This window comes from Drosophila arizonae, chromosome 2, assembly GCF_054131065.1.
Source record: "Drosophila arizonae isolate 15081-1271.41 chromosome 2, UAZ_ARI_1.0, whole genome shotgun sequence".
Lineage (NCBI taxonomy): Eukaryota > Metazoa > Arthropoda > Insecta > Diptera > Drosophilidae > Drosophila > Drosophila arizonae.
Genome location: NC_142922.1, coordinates 30,005,827 through 30,024,717, shown reverse-complemented (window position 1 = coordinate 30,024,717; position 18,891 = coordinate 30,005,827). Strand labels below are relative to the sequence as shown.

At 37.6% G+C, this 18,891-nt stretch overlaps 1 protein-coding gene across 21 annotated transcripts in view; it reads left to right on the top strand.

The window, feature by feature from the left end:
- Window positions 1-14: 14 nt before the first annotated feature.
- ps (RNA-binding protein Nova-1-like protein passilla) overlaps window positions 15-18,891 on the top strand; it is a 34,434-nt gene continuing 15,557 nt past the window's right edge. For 6 of the 21 annotated variants that reach the window (XM_018008189.2, XM_018008173.2, XM_089469828.1 and 3 more), the window contains exons 1-3: window positions 56-155; window positions 3,800-4,226; window positions 16,191-16,824. In XM_018008189.2, coding sequence (XP_017863678.1) covers window positions 16,707-16,824 — 118 coding nt within the window. In that variant the 5' untranslated portion in view covers window positions 56-155; window positions 3,800-4,226; window positions 16,191-16,706. Of the gene's footprint in view, window positions 156-2,960; window positions 3,408-3,799; window positions 4,227-11,372; window positions 11,554-16,190; window positions 16,825-18,891 lie in introns of those variants that run through there. The other 15 variants (XM_089469946.1, XM_089469936.1, XM_089469851.1 and 12 more) reach the window with 11 other exon arrangements.

Genomic DNA, 18,891 nt, shown 5'->3' with positions numbered 1-18,891 from the left:
GAAGAGAGAGATGGAGAGAGAGAGAAGAGCGCGCAAAAAGCGAGAGAGAGGAGCGCAACTCGAGCAAGCGCCAAGGCAGTTTTCAGATACGACAAACACATTCAGTGTCCAGTTCAGTTCAGTTGAGTTCAGTCAGAGTCAGAGCGTCGTCATCAGTGAGTTAATGTTTATATGCTACATATGTAACAATATTACAACGAATTAAGCACAAATAGTGCTGCTCTACTATGTATATACAATTTGACATACATATGCATATGTATCGTATGTGTGTACTTTTATCAAAGTGGCCTGCACGCGGCAGCAATAATATACATTCAGACATATGTATATGTATATAGAGTGCTCAACATTGAGTATTTAATCAAACGATCATTAACAAAAAGTGTTATAAATTTTTCAATCAAAATCGCATTGGATACTCTGTCGTTGTTGTTGTTGGACTTCAAAGTTCGTTCGAACAATATTTAATTAAATAGTTGCGTACATTGTATATATGTACATACATATGTATGTATGTATGTATGGATGTATTTATGTATATGCATCTTCAAAGTTGCCATGTGTCTCTCTCTAAGCTCTTTGCGTGTGCGTGTGTGTGTGTGTGTTGAAACGTGCAAGTGTGTTTATGCGTCGCATGTTAGTTTCTTCTACGTTCTTGACGTCGTCTTCTAAGTTCTGTCGATGTGAGTGTACGCGCGTATCTGTGTGTCCCTACTAAACAGTGTGCATGCAAGTTTGAGTACGTGTATGTGCGAGAGTGTGTTCGTGTGTGCTTTTTGTGAACTACGTTTTGTTTCAATGCCAAAAAGTATCTATGTGTGCCTTGACATGAGCGCTGTGCTCGCTCGCTTGCTTGCTTTGCTTTTGGCTCTGCCTTTGCCTGGCTTTCTGGTTACATAAATACTCACACCTAAACTCACACTCACAAGACGTAGCAAAGCTTACGTGAATAAACGTGTCTCTGCGTTCACGTGTATGTGTGTGTGTTTACTAAAATGTTAATGTGCTACATTTGAAGGTGTCTGCCATGCGACAGAATTTAATTAACACTTCAAATCCTATCGTTGGTGCAGCAAAAACAACAGCACGTTTTCCAATAAGAAAATGCTGATTGCCTATTGGAAGCAGCTGGCTCACCAGCCGTAACAGCAACAACAATAATAACATGTGTTAAATATTGGAAACAACAAACTGCCTTAGCAGGTTCGCTCAGCTCAGCTCATTCCAATGGTCAAATGTCATTCAAAAGCAACACAGAAAAACATTCAGAATCTGGCAAATCCGAAGAAGAATGAAATAAGCATTGAAAAAATGAGCGAGCTAACGAAAAATTAAAATCAACGACGTCATATAAAACTGTGTCAAAGCAGCAGAAGCACACACTCACTCACCGTCTTTCCATGTGTGCGTGTGTGTGTTTTTGTGTGCGAGCTACGGCAAAGCTTTTTCTACCAGTCGGTCGCTCTCACTCTCTATTGCTTCCCATCTCTCTCTATTCTTTGCTCTCCCTCTTTAGCTGCAAGCTGATAAAACGCAGCGCACACTGCGCGTATACATAATATGCCTACATACATACAGCCACACACACACACACACACACACACACACACACATATATATATATATATATATATATATATATATATATATATATATATATATATATATATATATATATATATATATGTGTGTGTGTGTATTATATTTAAATGTTTTTCGTTCGTTTGCTAACGAGTTTTTCACGTTATTGTTAGACACACGTACTCACACACATGCATACATTGTCATCTACGAGCACACAAGATTTTCATATTTAAAAGCGCCTCTAGCAAACGCTTGAAACATATGGCGCGTGAGCATTCTTCTACAAACACACACATACATATTTACATTTATGCCTATACATATGTACGTATAAATAAAATATATTATTTTGTGTGTGTGTGTGTTTATTGAATTATGTCATAAACAACTTGTCTTTGGCATTCAATAGAAGTTCAATTTACTTGACGCAAACGTGGCGTATGAAGAAAATGTAGCATTATTATTGAAAGCTTTTTTGGGTGAACAGGAAATGCAAAAGTTGCCCCAAAACTGTCTACTGAATATTTGTGTTTGTGTGCCTATGTGTATGTGTGTATTAGTGGGCAGCAATTTTCCGAGGCTTGCATGAAAACCTAGTGCCCTAATAAGCGCCAACGAGAAGATAACCAATGGGAGAGACAGAGTGAGTGTGTGTGAGAGAGAGAGAGAGAGAGAGAGACAGAGAGCGACACCAACATATAAAGAGAGCGAAACGGGGTAGCAGCGCAAGAGGCCAACCGATAGGCGCGAGAGCGAGAGTGTGTGAGCGTGAGCATTAGAGATGAGAGCTAGCCCTCGAGAGGCGATTTTAGCGTATATGGCGCAAAATATAATTGAAATAAATTATAAAACAAGCCAAGCACAACGCAATTTGAATTCAATGCAAAATGTTCGCCTGACTACGCTTATAAGAATTCGACTTGTGGACATCGAAATGCGCGCGAATTCAAACAGATACGCAGCAGCAGAAGACGCACACACACACACACATACACACACACACACACACACATACACACACACACACACACACTAATAGAATAATAAATAAAAATGTGCTCTGACAAGAGGCACGTGTACGTGGCATACGCATATTTGTGTAAATACAGAATGTTCGTTAGCTGAGGGACAGCCAGAGCTTGGGCCTTGCGTGCAACTGGGCTGATAAGTTCTTGCAACAATGGCTAAAATAAATAATATCATTACATTGCCTAATGCCTTGCTAGCGTGCAATCTGTAATCTGTAAGCATAAAGCTTCTATTAAAAAATATGTGTTTATTTTGCAGTATTAAGATAATAATATTATTTTATATTTTAATCTTAAAATCCATTTTTATAAGCAGCTTCCTGGGCAGGTTATTTAAATCAAAGTGTGTTATCGATTAATAGAATGTTATCGTGCATACATATCGCAAGCCAATCGATCGAGTTGCGAGTACTAAATATGCCGATGCATCGATACTTGTTCCGTTATTTAAATACTCTTGTATTTAAACAGTTCTAGGAAACGAAATTCAAGTCAACTTCAAATTAAGGTGTTTGGGAAACAAGCGCCTTCAGGCTGTTACAGTTTTGCTGCATGCTGCGTCCAAAGAGAGGCCATTCCATTGCGCAGGTCCGTAATTCACGAATGGCAACAGCAACAGCAACAGCAACGGCAACGGCATCGTCTGTCGACCAATTTTTGTGTTAGAACCAAACGTGAGGCGAAGACGAGCACGCAAAGGCGACGCGTGACGCATACGCAAAGCAAAGCAGCGCAAAGCCAAAGTCAGAGCCAAAAAATAACTGTGAAAAAAATACAAATTCCTTTACATGTGTATGTGTTTATAAATATAAAATAATTGTATACATACATATGTATATATGTATGTATGATAAATACATACATATGTATATATTTTACAAAATTATAGTAGTTACATTTGAGCTTTTGACATAATATAAATATAAACACAAACACACACATATACATACATACACATCCATATGTACATGCAGTGGTAATGCAGTATTGGTTGCATTCGTCCTCGATTCTATACGATAAGATCGATAACAGAGCGTTTCAAGTGATTTTGTCTAGGAAATTGCGATAAATTCAAATTTTTATTGACATTTTGGCACCGTGTGTGTGTGCATACATATATATTAGTTGATAAGTGTGCGTGTGTGTGTGCGTCTATCTTATGTTTACATAATTTGTAATTTAAGCAAACGAGTCAACTCAAACATCAGCAGCAGCAACAACAACAACAACAGCAACAAATTTATCATAACTGCATGGAATAATAATAAAAGCAAAGTAACAGTAAATTTGAGAAAGCAACAACAATAATAACAAATAACAACAACAACAAGCATCATTGGAGTGCCGTACGTAACATATAAAAAATCGAAAGTTAAACAATACAAACATAATAATATAATAATAATAAAATTATCCGAAAGTGTGTACACATATTAACAACTTCTAATTCTAATCAACCAAATACCATATATATAAAGTATATACAAAATAAACAAACAACATATACATATATATATAAATAGATTTATATATATATCTATATATACTAGAACATAAATATTGCCCCGCACTCAATTAATTGCAGCTGTATGCACGACTCCTTGCAGAAAGGTGAATATATTAAATGTGAACATATCTCATATGTAAAACATACTAAGTATATGTTAGCATAAGTTCAAATCTCAATATTCAATTCATTTTCTTTGACTAGCTTTAAATTGAAACTCTGTCTCGATCCGATTCTTGTTGTCTAGTATGATCTTTGCTACTCTACAGAGCTTGCATACATACAGACATATGTATATTGTTTGTATCTATGTAAGTTGAAACGATCTTAGCTAATCAAAGTCAGTCACGGCTTGAACGAGCTGCTGGATTCCCCCGCCCCCTTCGGTGACGCCCCTCTCTCTCACTCGTTAATTTACTCGTTTATTTGTCAAGCTGCCGACTCTTGATTCTATATTTTGAGCTGCCGCTGCTTCTGCTGGTTGTTGTTGTCAAATGCAAATAGACATTAAATTGCCCGCTGTTTGCCGTTTCGTTTCGTTTCATTTACATTGCCCAGTCGCTGCTGCCAAACCATCCACCCGCCTCGCACCTCAGCTCGTGGAGCGCCTCCTAGCGGAATGTGGGGTAAACTGTCGCCGCAACGAGCAAACCCAGAAAAGGCAAGCACAGTTAGCACAGTGGGGCAAACCCTCTGCAAAAAAAAAAAAAAAAACACCAAGTGGAGAGCAGTGAAATGAGAAAAATGAGAAAAAGGCTTATGTAAACAACATACACAAAAATTTCGTGCAAAAGGCACGAAACGGCTGTTAACCTATTTGGCATAATTGCAACAGCGTCAGCCAACTGGCGATTCCGACTCTCCGTTGATTATCCGAAATGGAGTATGTGTACGTGTGTGTGTGTGTGTGCAGAGCTCAGCTTCGGCTGATGCGGGAGAATTGCTCTGACCGAGTCGCAGCTTTGTCTCTGGAAATTAGTACACCTGAAAAGTTTTCATTTGCACTAAAGGTAAAAATACATAAATGAGAAGGAAAATGTAGCTCTTATGCAGCAAGAATTTGTTTTTGCAGAGAATTCGTTTTGAAAGTCAGATATGAGCAGTGAAAAGGCATTCCTTACATTGCTAAAATTATTTTGCTACTTCTATCGGCTCTTCGGACCTGAATAGAGTTCTAATCTTTTATCTAGATAGTGGAATCTTTTATCTAGAATAGTTCGGAAACTTTGAAATGAAGGGAATAGTAAAGATTTTCTATTCATATTTTTAAATTTTCGTTTCAGAATGTTAAATATTTCTTTATGCAAATATATAGATTTTAGATGAAGAAATATTTTAATTTTTGGAAGTTCCTAAAAGGAAATCAAATCCATATACACATTTTTACTATCCTATATGAAACACTTTTATTTCTATACTGGGAATTGAATGGAAAAATATATTACGCAGTATCAACTATGCAGATTTCCCTTTATTGACAAGAAATATGCATGTTGTCTATATAGAATGTCTTACAGCTAGCACTTCTATTTCTATGAACAGTCAATTTTCAATGCATCTCTCTAAAATGAGTTATGATTAAGAATTCTCTTATTTTAATTTAATGCTAAACATAAAGTGCTCATCCCTGCCTACCTTTCAACGGAAATAGTTTCCTTTTCATCAGGTCATATTATGAACACAGCTATATGTAGAACATATATATTATTTATTTGAAATTTGTGTCGATCTGTCAGTCAAATCACGAGCTTTTAGCATGGGAATTCAATTGTAGCTTATATGATTTTCAATTATACATATATATTTATATATACGAAAACATGAGCACAGATAATATATTAGTCGCTATTATTAGACAATTAAGCAACGCAAGCAGCGGGGATTATCGGATTTGATTGCTTTTCAAGTTCAATGCGTCATCCGAGAGTATATTGGCAATGAATTGCATTTTTAATTGTGAAATTAATTCTGTTTTTTTTTTTTCATTGTCAACATAATCGAAATGACGTAACCAAAAGAAATGGCAAAAACGAGAATTATATATACAGTTATGTAAAGTCAGGTTTAGGTATGCGAAATAATGATCGCAATGCAGAATATGTGGTAAATAGTTTCTTCTGGTGTGCCAAAGGCGAGAGCTATGCCAAAAATTCTTCTGTCAGTCAATGGGTGGGGGCGTGTGCCCAGGTGTCAGCTGTGGGCTGACAGGTGCAAAGGTATCTGGGAGAGAGGCATCAAGTTGTACGTTACATTGCGCTGTTTCAGCTATTCTTTATATATTTCATTTCCCACAATTTAGTTGTTGTTTCATTTCGAGCTCTGCACTCAGACTCACACTCATATTCACCTGTCCACCTGTGCCTAATTGTGTGGCGTGCCTAATGCGCCCGCAGAGCGCCAAAGGGGCTAATGGGGCAGCAACGAACGAACACAGTGTGTCCGAGAATAGATACTTGGTGTATCTTTTACGGTTTCGTTTCTACACATGTATGTGGGCCTATCTATTAGTAAACATTGGTAGAAACCAATTACACTGTGCTACAAATGACTCTGATTTTATGTGGACTAGCTGCCAAAAGTGGACCAATAATGATTGACTGTGATTTTGTAAACAGTTTAGCTAAAGATAACCAGGCTTGAAGCACGGACCGAGGATATAGTATATTGATTGAAAATTTGTTATTTACTGTTAATTCTATTATAGAATTTTAAGCCCAGGTATTTCGACATTGACATTGTGAAATTCATTTGAAGCAAGAAATTTGATCTATTATACAATCGATTCAAAGCTAGAGGTTTGGTCTATTATACTTTATCAATTGTGATTTTAGATACCAAATTTGAATTGAATGAATTTACACTAGTCTTTTGAGCTCTATATAAGCGTAGTATTTAATTAGACAAGAAAATTCTAGTAGAGGTGCGTAAGTGCCCTGAGCCCTAAATTATCGATTCTCTTAGATACACAATATACGAGTGCAGATTGATGATATCAACTGAATTTATAGACAGATAGAAAAATAAGTCCTTAACGATCCTGATGACGAATGTGTATATACGGGGTCAATTTCGACTCCTTCAATAGGTTCCTTATTTTGACAGTCGTAGACTCTCACACACTGTAAGGATTAGAATGAATAGAACGGGCTGGCATTTGTTTACTTGCCACACATGCCACACTTGCCACACACGCCGCACTCTCCTCAATTAGTGGTTCTTGTTGATTTTGCCATTTGACTGCCATTTGGCTTTGCTGTCTTGCTTATGGATAATTTATAGACGCACCTTTTTATATAGAACTGTTGCTGCCTGAATGGGCACCTGCCCACGACAACAACAGCAGCACACACAGCAGCAACAGCAACACGAACTACAACAACAATAACATCATACAGACACAGACAAGTTTCGACAAGCGACCCAGCGACATAGTTTGTGCTGTGTTCTGTTCGCCCGCAACTTGCCACAGTAATTTGCATAGAACACACACTCACACGTATGCATATGCACACACACACACACACGCATACACAGACATAGCTGACTGCATGTCCATTGTCCGCCTGCCTGCCTGGCTGCATTGACGCCGAGCCAGTTTGGCCTAATTGTGCGCTTTTGATTTAGTTTCCATGACGTGCATGCGATGGTGGCAGAGCCCAACTCCAAAGCTCGCTCGCTCGCACGCTCGGTTGCCCGTTCGTCTGCTCCGCTCATTCCAATCGGGAATGCAATGCAGGTGGCTCTCTCACTCTCCCTCTCTTTATTTTAGCGCTCTCTTCGTCGTGCGCCTCGTGTGTCGGCTCTCTTGTTGGAATTCTGCTAGCCACAGCAGTTTGCTCTTTGCCTTTGCATATTTCTCGTACCTTGAATGTCTTTTATTAATTTAGTTGTAGTTGGTTCTTCTTGTTGTTTGTTTTTCTTTTGCTTTTCTTTCTTTTTTTCTGTTGCCGCATAGCATTGGCCAATATGCTTGGCTAGTTGTTTGGTTTTTTATTTATTTATAAATTATTACGTAGGGCAACCTTCACCCATTTACTTGAGATGCGCAGAAATGTTTGTAAAGTTTGTTTCGTCTACTATTTAGCGTGTGTTGTGTAAAACCTAATTTACATGTAAACTCATTTATTGATCATCAATATTAAATTCTAATTAGATTAGCTTATTAATAATTATAAGTTGTTGGCCAACAGCTGCAACAGCTGATGAATGATGCCCCCGATGATGCGCATCGTCAACTCGCAAACCCAATGGGCGGAGAGGAGGTGGGAGGTGACAAAGCATATAATATTTATAACAAGCAACATGTAAAACAAAAGACCTCTGAGCCGAGTCAACGAAATCTAAGCCCAAATTCCATGGCAGCCAATCCGCTTACTCCACTCCACTCCACTCGACTCCATTCGACTCCACTCGTTGCCTCTGAGCAAACCACAAAAAAAAAAGGAAAAAAAATCAGCATATATAAAATATAGTAGATGTATGTATATAGAACGGGGCAGAGCTTATATGCATGCCGCAGTCTCAGTCTCTGGCGGGCGCACAATGAACATAAATTATGTGCGGAAAGGAGCAAAGGGCACTGGGCAGGGGGCTGAGGGCTGAGGATAATGTAGGAAAGTGCCGCGAGGCGCCTACTCGACATCTGCATACAAAGCAGAGCTTGGAGCTGGGGCCACTTATCTTGCTTGAATAGGCGACAACGCGCTGATGCTGCTGCTGCTGCTGTTGCTGCTGCCTCTGTAAATATTTATAAGCACAAGCACAAACACAAGCAAGCAAAAGGTTCACACACACACACAGACGCACCGAGAACCCTTCAATCCATCCATACGCAATTGCGACTCTTTCAGCTGTGGGGGTCAGTGGGTGTTGGTAATTTGAAATCGCGTGCCTCCTTTATTGATTTTCGCTTTCATTTTTCATGCAACATGCGAGGCAGCAACAAAGCAGCAACAACAAACACACCAAAAGAACTGCTTACATATTTGAGTTACATAGCTTTTCGACGGGGAGAGAGGGGAGGGGCAAACATAAGAGTTGCATACCAATTCACAAAACCCAAACACACACTCACACACACGCGCTCGTTCGCTGTGTTTGATGTCTCGCAGAGTCCATCAACGCGTGCCGCCACAAAGTCAACGAGGTCGCCCCCCATCGCCCCGTCCCGCCCTCCGTGCGCTCCTTGTGTAGCAGGTGGCATTCCTTGCGCATCATACTCGCTGGCCCATTCATAATGTGCGAGCGAGGTGTTTACCTTTTGCTGGCAGCGGTGTCCTTGCCAGCGACACACACCAAAAACGCCTCTAAAAATGTCAAACATCCAAATGTCCTACGGGCCACAGCAGAAGTGATCCGGGTTGAGCCTCGTGACGTTTGCGCTTTTGTTATGTTTCGTTCATGTCCGATGCCAACTTCCGCTCTCGCTACATCCCCTCCCTCTTCCTCTTTCTTTGCCACTTTAGCCTGCAGCCAGCTATCAACTGCCCCAACAGCAGCAGCAGCAGCAGCAGCAAAAGTTTGTTTTGCCTCGACTCGTTTCCATTGTTAATTCAACTATGTGTGTGCTTGTGCGTGTGTGTATGTGTATGTATGTGTGTGTTCGTTCACATTTTGTCGTCCCAATTTTATACGCTGGGGCTGTTGTTACCATTAGTTGGGTGGTTTTTTTTTCTTTCTTGTTCTCCCTCTTCCTTCGTCTCTTTTGGCATCTATTACATTACTTTGTGTCGGACTGCAATTACGAATTTGGGGCAACTGTTTGTCGTACTCCCCCGAATTGTGGCTCCGATTTGTTGTTGACCCGCAAAGGACTTGGCATGAGGCAGAAAGAGCGTGCATCCCGAATATGATTATGTCCTGGCACTTTAACTATTAACTATTTAAATATATTCCTGATTTATTTATATTTACATTTATATTTATATTTATATTTATATTTATATTTATATTTATATTTATATTATATTATATTTATATTTATATTTATATTTATATTTATATTTATATTTATATTTATATTTATATTTATATTTATATTTATATTTATATTTATATTTATATTTATATTTATATTTATATTTATATTTATATTTATATTTATATTTATATTTATATTTATATTTATATTTATATTTATATTTATATTTATATTTATATTTATATTTATCTATATCACATTTCTCAATTTACAGCTCAGCTGTTACAGTTATAATAAATCAATATCCACATAATAAATATGTATGTAAATACATACAGGTCTTAGCCAATACAAACACAGGCAATATGTTTGCGGGACAGCTAAGACCCTATTAGCCCCTGTTTGGCTTGTAAGTCCTCAATTGATACTTGTCTCGGCTGCCGATGAAAGGCGAAAGACGGCACGATTTATCGCACATGATGTTTGTCAGTTTGTAGATAAAAGATAGAGTCGGTTAGAAATAGATACGACAGCATCAGCATCAACAGCCGCTGTCAGCAGATTTGTTCAGCCGCAGGGAAAAGGCGATAAATGAGTCCAAATGGACAAACAAAACAATTTTCTAACAAATGGGCATCCGCTCGATGGGTATTTGTGCTGAGTGACAACTAAATCAACTTGGCAAATTTCATATTAATAATAATACTTGAAAAAAATAAAATGCCTCGACAGACCGAAATTATTGGCTAACAAAATATTGCTAAATATATGTATGTGTATGCGATATTGCTGCACTCGCTCGGCGTGCGCTTATCAGCGTCAACAAAACAGTCAGTGAAGACAGTCACCACAGTAAAAACTATTTACTGATAAGAAAGTAAATACATACGTACACATTCACACACACACAGAGCCATACCCGCACACGCAGGCAGAAATGCTCACAAATACTTGGATTTTGGTGAGAGAGCGGCTGAGCAAACACTTGCAAACAGAGGCGAGTCGAGTCGAGGCGCTCAATGTTTGTAGATAAAGTACGTACATATGTATATAAAAGATAAACCAACAGCAGCAGCGCGGCAGGAGCAGCATTACTCTCTCGCTCGTTCGCTCGCTCACACACACATACACACACACTCTAACAACTATTTGTTCTCCCGCTCTTTGGATCTCTCTCCCGCACGCTCGCTCGCTCAGCAAGCGCTTCAAATTCATAGACACTTGTAAGTAGTGTGACTGTGTGTGTGTGCGCGCCTGTGTTTCTGTGTGCGTGCGTGTGTGTGGCGTTCGCTTGCTTGAAATTCATTTCGTTTTTAATTGTTTTCGGTTTTCGAATTTAGTTGTATTTGATTTTCACGTACTCGCACAGCTCGCAGCTCGTTCGTTGCTCATCGTGGCTCGCCTGCTGAGAACTTTTTACATATGCGGTCATAAAGTATCTTAAAGCTTCATCTTCAAGTGGGCGCTGTGTGCAGCTGAAAATTGACAAAAAGAAAAAGAAATACATTCATGTGAGTGCGCCAAGTGTTTAGTACGTTTAGCTCGACGCTAACAATTCGTTAAGCATACACATACACACACACACACACAGACACATGGCAGCTCCAAAGTGGCGGCCCGCAGCTGAAGTGTTGGAGTGCTGGAGTGTGTGTTTCATGTGATTGCGTTGCCGCAATCAACACATAAAGTGTTGAAGAAATTCTTATCATGCTGCTGGCAGCTAGCAATTCAATTAAGCAACAGCTCGCGTTGCTCTCCATCTTTGTTTTATTGATCGCCCTTATCGAGTCATTCATCCATCAGTGTGTTAGCTATCGGAGTTCACTTGATTTTCACTTTTGCATAATTGCGTTTCTTCTAATATTTAAATATTAAATTTTTATGAACCACTTTCTGCTCTCTGGTTTCTGGTGTTTTTCGAATGCCTTATCAGCGTGCGCTTGGGTAAAAATAAAATAAGAAAATAAGCAACCTCATTTCTATATAATGTATATAAATAAAAAACCTTATCGCAGTTGCCTCCGCTGTTCCGATAAGTGCTTCAAGTTGAGATAAGATTGAACATATTTCGTATGCCTTCGGGATCTGCCATATACGAAACTAGCTATACCAAAAGTATATAGCTATAGTATCAGCTGAAATACGCTTTAGATATAGCTATAAAAATATAAAAATTGTTTATATACGTGTAGAGCTGTAGAGCTGTACGGCGTATTGTTTCCACTAGACACTTTTTACGGCTGTAAATATATTTAAAACGTATTCAAAGCTTCAACTTTGGCCGCATTAAGCTTTGAGCATTCAAATCAAGGTTTTTGCAGCTATTGAAAACTGATTTCGTTAACGTTTCTCAATGTAAATTCAAATTCATATTGTCACTTTATATCATTGAATGTTTAGTAACCTTGACGAAAACTGAATATATTATATTAAGCGTGGCCTGACTCTAAAAAAACTCGAATGCAGCTTGGTATTAGAGTATTACCTGTATATACAGCTATCAAAATTTGACCTCTAATTTTTCCAGTTACCCATTGATTTAGGCTTTAGCTGATATTCATAGATTATTTTATCTGATTTACTATACAATATGGAAGAGATACAACAATTTTCATTCTTCTTTTCAATAAATTAAAATAAATTTTCTCTTAATTTCTGAGTAAATGTATCTTTAAAAATGTTTATTTATATTATTGTATTCGACAACAACAAAGTAAGAGTTTACTGAAAAGAACCATGTTAAAAGATAAAATGTATCTTTTTGCTAAATATTATAGTTAATTAGTTTACTTTCATTTCATTTTCCATTTGATATACAATATTGCAGAGCAATCATCTTTTAGGTCATTCGTCGATTAAAAAGTTTATAGAATCCAAGAAATAATCTGCTCTTTTTATAAAAGTCTCGTTTCTCATTGCATTTGGAAATCAGTTCTTGTCCTTCAAATAATGCAATAGTAACGAGCAAAGCAAAGTTGATTGCATTCGCTTTTAATTTGTGGCAGCACGCAAAAGTCCTCGCTCTGATTGAATGAAATTCTTTATAATGCACAAGCCCCAAGCAACAGAGGTAGAGGCAGAGGTAGAGGCAGAGGCAGAGGTAGAGGCAGCAGCAGGGGCAGCAGCAGCTGTTTCGTATTCATCATCATTAACACATTTTCGGCTTGAGTGCATCAGTTGAGACGTTGAGGACGATGCAACCGACGACATCTACACCTTTCCCTCTCCGCTCGCCCTCTTTCTCACTCTCTCTCTCTCGTTCACTTGCTTTATAAATCACATGCTTAAACAGTTTTTAGCAATTTTCTAAATTTGAAATTTATTTAAAATTTATGAAGTCGAAATTTTGATTCTCGGAATGGAATGTGGATTACAACAACTATATATTCTTATATGAAAGTCAAATAAAATTGAATTATTTGATTCAATATTAAAGTACGACAAGTCTGGAAGCTCTAAAGAAGAAGATTTGTTATATGAATATGTTTATATTGCAATTATCTCAGAGCTAAGTTGGGATTCCTGCTGCTGCCAATCAATATATTAATTAATCGTATTATTTAATTTCTAAGCGCGCAAAAGTAACTGGTTCTCGACATTTGTCTCTCCCCCCTCGATACCCCGAGCTGCAATCACCTGCCTCAAGTGAGAAACTCGTTTTGCGGCAGCATCGAATTCAAATAATTCACTAGTTTTCTGCTGCTTCTGCTTCGGCATCGTCGCGTTGCTTACTTATTTCTGAGGTGAATGCAAATGTGTGCGTCTCTTCATTATTATTATTATTATTTTATTGGCTGTCGTGACAGGTTCTATAAAAGCCAGCAAAGCACAAACACAATAAAAATGTATAAAATATATATTCATACGTATGCACACACACATATACATATGTATGTATGTACAACAACAATAAAACAAAAAGTATCTCATAGTGCGAATTTGGCGTGCCAAAGATACTTTTGCTCTGCTTGCATTCAAAAATATATTTGCCTTGTGTGCATATCGTTGTCATTGTTGTTGTTGTTGTTGCTGCTCCTATTGCTGCTGCTGCTGCTGTTGTTGTTATTGTTGTTTTGCAGCGTTGCCATCTCGTCGATTTATTGCTTATTTTGCTTTGCAGTCACTGTTTAGCGTACAGCAATTTATTTAATGGTCAAGGTCGTTTGCAGTCAAATCAAACACACACGCTCACACAGTGATACACACATACATACATATGCATATAGGTATATACTCAGGCGAAACACGCAGTCCGAGTGCTCTTACTGAAGTGTTGGCCCGTAGCAATAGAAACAACAACAACAACAATAAGCACGTACAAAATATTTGTATAATTAAATGTCATTTGCTGCTGCTGTTGTTGTTGTTGATGATGTTAGCGCATATTTAATTACCGATGAAATCATGAAAAGAAACCAACTCATGCATAATTGAGTTGCAAGTTATAATTCCCAGAGCAGAGCGCCAATAAAAGCGCCATCTATTCATTCCAAGATTTTTATGTCTTACTAATCAATGATCAATATATCAATATATGCACATACTTAAATACATATATTAATATATCCTGATGTATATACATATGTTTTACGTATATATATATTTGCTATTCTATTCTGAAATTGTTGTTTGTTACTAATTGTTGTGGGAGTAAAACTTGAGATATGGGAGGCATAAATTAGACTGAGAAATGGGGCTGCAGTGCAGCTATTCAGTGAGTTGAATTGACGACACATGAGGGACATATAAAGATCATCAATTAATCACCAAGAAAAAGAGCGGGTTGTTCAGGCTGCTAATCCCTCATATGAATAAAGGATTTGGGAGCTAAGCAAGTGGATCTTCTTTATTGCCCGATGCCATAGAACGAAGCAGCCTGGATATATATGTATTTAATACGCATTTAAAATATTTTAAGCATACTTATTATTATGCAATTTTAAGGCAAGAGTTTTTGTTAAGAAACGCTCAACAGTTAACGGCTCGCTGATATACAATCTTGTGATAAGAATACTTAATATTATTTTCTTTTATGTTGTTGACTGATCAACATTTCAGCCACAATATGCCATAGTTAAGATTAGGAATGCAACAGAGATTTATGAAAATATTATTATTTGCAATTTAAATTTTAAAATATTAAAATGTGACATTTTAATTTAAACAAAGAGAAATTTGATTGAATCGCGATCATGCAATGTTATCTTAAGACTGTGACTACAATGGACAGAATTTAAACGAATTGAACTGAAGCTTTTCCGAACTTTAACTTGATTCAGTCATATCTTCCACGCAATCATTTCACAATAAACCGAAGCCTTTTTTCTCTCTTCAAGTTCGTTAAGTGTTTGCCTACAAATAGTTTGTATTTCAACGACTGTTCGTTGGCAGTTTTGATAATTTTTCACAATCCTATGACTCATCTTGCTGTTGTCTGCTTGTTTTCACACACAAACAAACAAACAAACACACACACACACACTCAATACGAGTAAGATATACAGAAACACACGCAGACATTGACATGATCATTGCTTATTTCTAGCTAATAAAAACTAAGTGTTGTCTTGTTGCATCGTTCACATTTGCCTGCCTGACCCCTTTGACCTCTCCCATAGCCAAAGCCAAAGCCAAAGCCAACGCAATGCAACCGCCAACAGCCTCTCAATTGAATGATCCGCTTTGAACCAAGAACCCACCTCACAAAATGGCGCTCATTTTGTATATATATAAATATAGACATTAATGAACAAGTGTTTTGTGTTCATCTAAATTGTAAATGTTATCAAACTTGTCATCAATTCTCAATTCTAAACCTTTTTGACTCTCAATACTCAGTTCTCAGTTCTGGAATCTCTAGAATCACATTTGGCGCTTCCCTATTTGAGAAGTGCATTCTTTATAATGTTGATACGCATTTAACTATATTATACATTTTTACATATGATGCCTAAATGTTTACTGTATGTATGTATATTTATTATTGCTGCATAATTCACTCATAAATATTTTTTTCTTTTTCTTTTTTCATATAAACGTTAAAAAAAAAAAAAATACAACTCGCACATTCCACCACCTCAAATATAAAATAAAAAATCCAATTAAAAATCAAATAAATAACAATAATAAACAAAACGAATAAATCTAGAAGGACTACACGATCATCATATAATTATATTACATTTAGAGGCTTGACTCAAAGTTCAAAGACTTTTAATTGTAATTCGCCCGACCGCATATGCATATTGCCTTCAGCTCGTGAGCGTGTGTATATGTGCGTCTGTGTGAATAAGGATCATTAGAGCCAAAGAGGATTCTTCATCAGCAGCGAACAGAAAGCGAGGCAGCGATACATAAAGCTGCCTTGTCCTCTCAGATGCGAATTGAAGACACGTTCATATAGAAGCGTCTCTATTCCCTAGATTAAACATCGATCTAGATCGATCGATCGCTCGTTCGCCTGACTAGAGCTCTGACCAGAACCAAAGCCTGCTTTGCCAAAAGCAAACAATAAGAGTCCACTCCTCAAGCTCAAGGCAAACGGAAAGAAAAGCAAAAGAAAACAGAAAAAGCTAAAGAAAAAGCTAAAGCGAAGCAATCGCAGTACAAGCCGAATATAAATCTTATAACAATTCAAACAAAAGCCAGCAACATTCAATTAAAAATGGCCGAAGACGCTGCCATGGAGACATGTCCAAGTCCTGAGATGGGCGACTCACGCAAAAGGCCGCTCGATTCAGATCCGGAAAATGAACAAACTAAACGCTCACATTTCAGTTCCGGTAAGTTTTGCAATCATTTGAAAAACAAAAAACAAAATCGAAAAAAATATAAAAAAAAAAAAACAACCAAAACAAAAATCCAAAAGTACAAAATGTGAAATAAGCAAATTTCAATCGCTTTTACATATACTACTATCATTATCGTGCTCCTTGTCTCTAACTATCAGTCTATCTATCGAACTATCTAATTTATCTATCTCAATCTATCTATCTAAATTCACTGACCCACTTCTCACTCCTTACGAATCGCCGCAAAACGTGTAAATATTGTACCTCATGCCAAACAAAAAAAAAGAAATATCGACCTATCTAAGCATTGCTGTCAAGCTTGTTGGCTTTACTTTATGTTTTTAGTTGTTTGCTAGTTTACTATTTAAGTTTTAATTTAATACGAGTTTCTGCCGTTTTGCCACTGTCATCTTTTAATTGACCAACTCACAAATCACGTCAGCAATTGGCTGCGACTAACTCGACCCGGACCCGGACACGGACCTGTTTTGTTGAGTGCAAAATCGCATTGCGCATACGCCCCGCTGCCCACGCCTCTGGCTGACTGCTAGGATAGTTGACCCCGAATTGACCCATATTGCTGATAGCCTCTTTTGGCATTCGGTTATCGCTTCTGTGCAAAGTAGCTGCATCAGCTGTCCACCCTTTGGTGGGCTTCTCAATATGCAAATCATCTAAAATTCAAATTATGACTACACAGCGAAGTGCAGGAGGAGGAGGAGGCGGAGCAGGAGGGGGAGGGGCGGCGTAGCTGCTTTGGCCGCTTTGCTTGATTGCTTGTGCCACTCTGGCAACCCGCCGCCTTCAAGGTGAGCCGCAACGTAATCCAACTACCTCTACCACCTCCACCTCTATCTCTACCTCTACCTGTCCTCGCATCGCATCGAATCGCATCACATCGCATCATATCGCGTCGCGTTCTGCGTTGTTGTTTGTTGTTTGTTGCTGTCTCGTCATCGCCGTCAAAGACATATAAATAGCAGAGACTGTGAATCGGAGAGGCGGTTTTATTTTCGTGTTTTCTGATTTGTTTTGTTGTCTGCTCGACACCTGCTTAACATTTGACTTTTAGTTTGAGAATACTTGACTGTGTGGCGACTGTGTGTGAGTGAGTCTCTCTCTCTCTCTCTGTGTGTGTGTATGTGTTAGCTAAGCCAAAAAACACGTTTTGTTGTTTTGCATTTTCTATGTTGTTTTTTGTTTTCTTCTTCTTTTTTTTGGAATTTCTGATTAGTGCTCAGAAGCGTGCTAAACAACTGACCGACTAATGCCTGCTCAAGACATTTCGAAACCTGTCGCTCTACCCTATAAAGCAAATTCGTGTTATGCCCGCACAACAGTAGAGCTGAAAATTGATGACAAAAATGTCTGGAGTTGTAGATATTATACAGACGTGCCTACAGATAGACTAAATATGTTTTTAGAGCTACCATTATAGTTTCATTATTTAGTTAAGGGAAATATGGAGATGTAATATAATTAGCCTATGAAAATTATTTTGATTTAGTATGACAGTTGAAAAAGTTTAAGAGAAGCGGCATGTAGATTTAATATAATTGTTGTACTACAGTAACCATGTATAATTTTAAAAGTAATGTTTAATTTTTATTATTACCAATTATAATAATTATATAAATATTATCGACATCGCATAGTTCAATATAATACGAGCCGTTATAGCTCAAAAGCAAATTTGGGTTCTATTGATTTTGCTAAACTTATGTAACGGTTGGACGAAGCTTTGTATGTATTCTTGAGCAGGATTAACATCTTAGCTTGGCTAATTTAAGCACATATCGCGAATGTCACGAGCGAGACTTACGATATTTGGTATAGTTTCAGGCTTGGATTTGTCTTTTTATCAGAGACTAATACTTTTACCCAATTTAAACTTAACTTTTTAAAATTCTTAATCATCAATTGAGATATTTATGGGAGAATAATTTCATAAAAATATTCGCGAATTTGATAAAATTTCGTAGTAAACAAATTATTATTTGTAAACAAGTTGGAACGAATATTAAGAATAACATATTTTGATTCATAAATTAAGATATT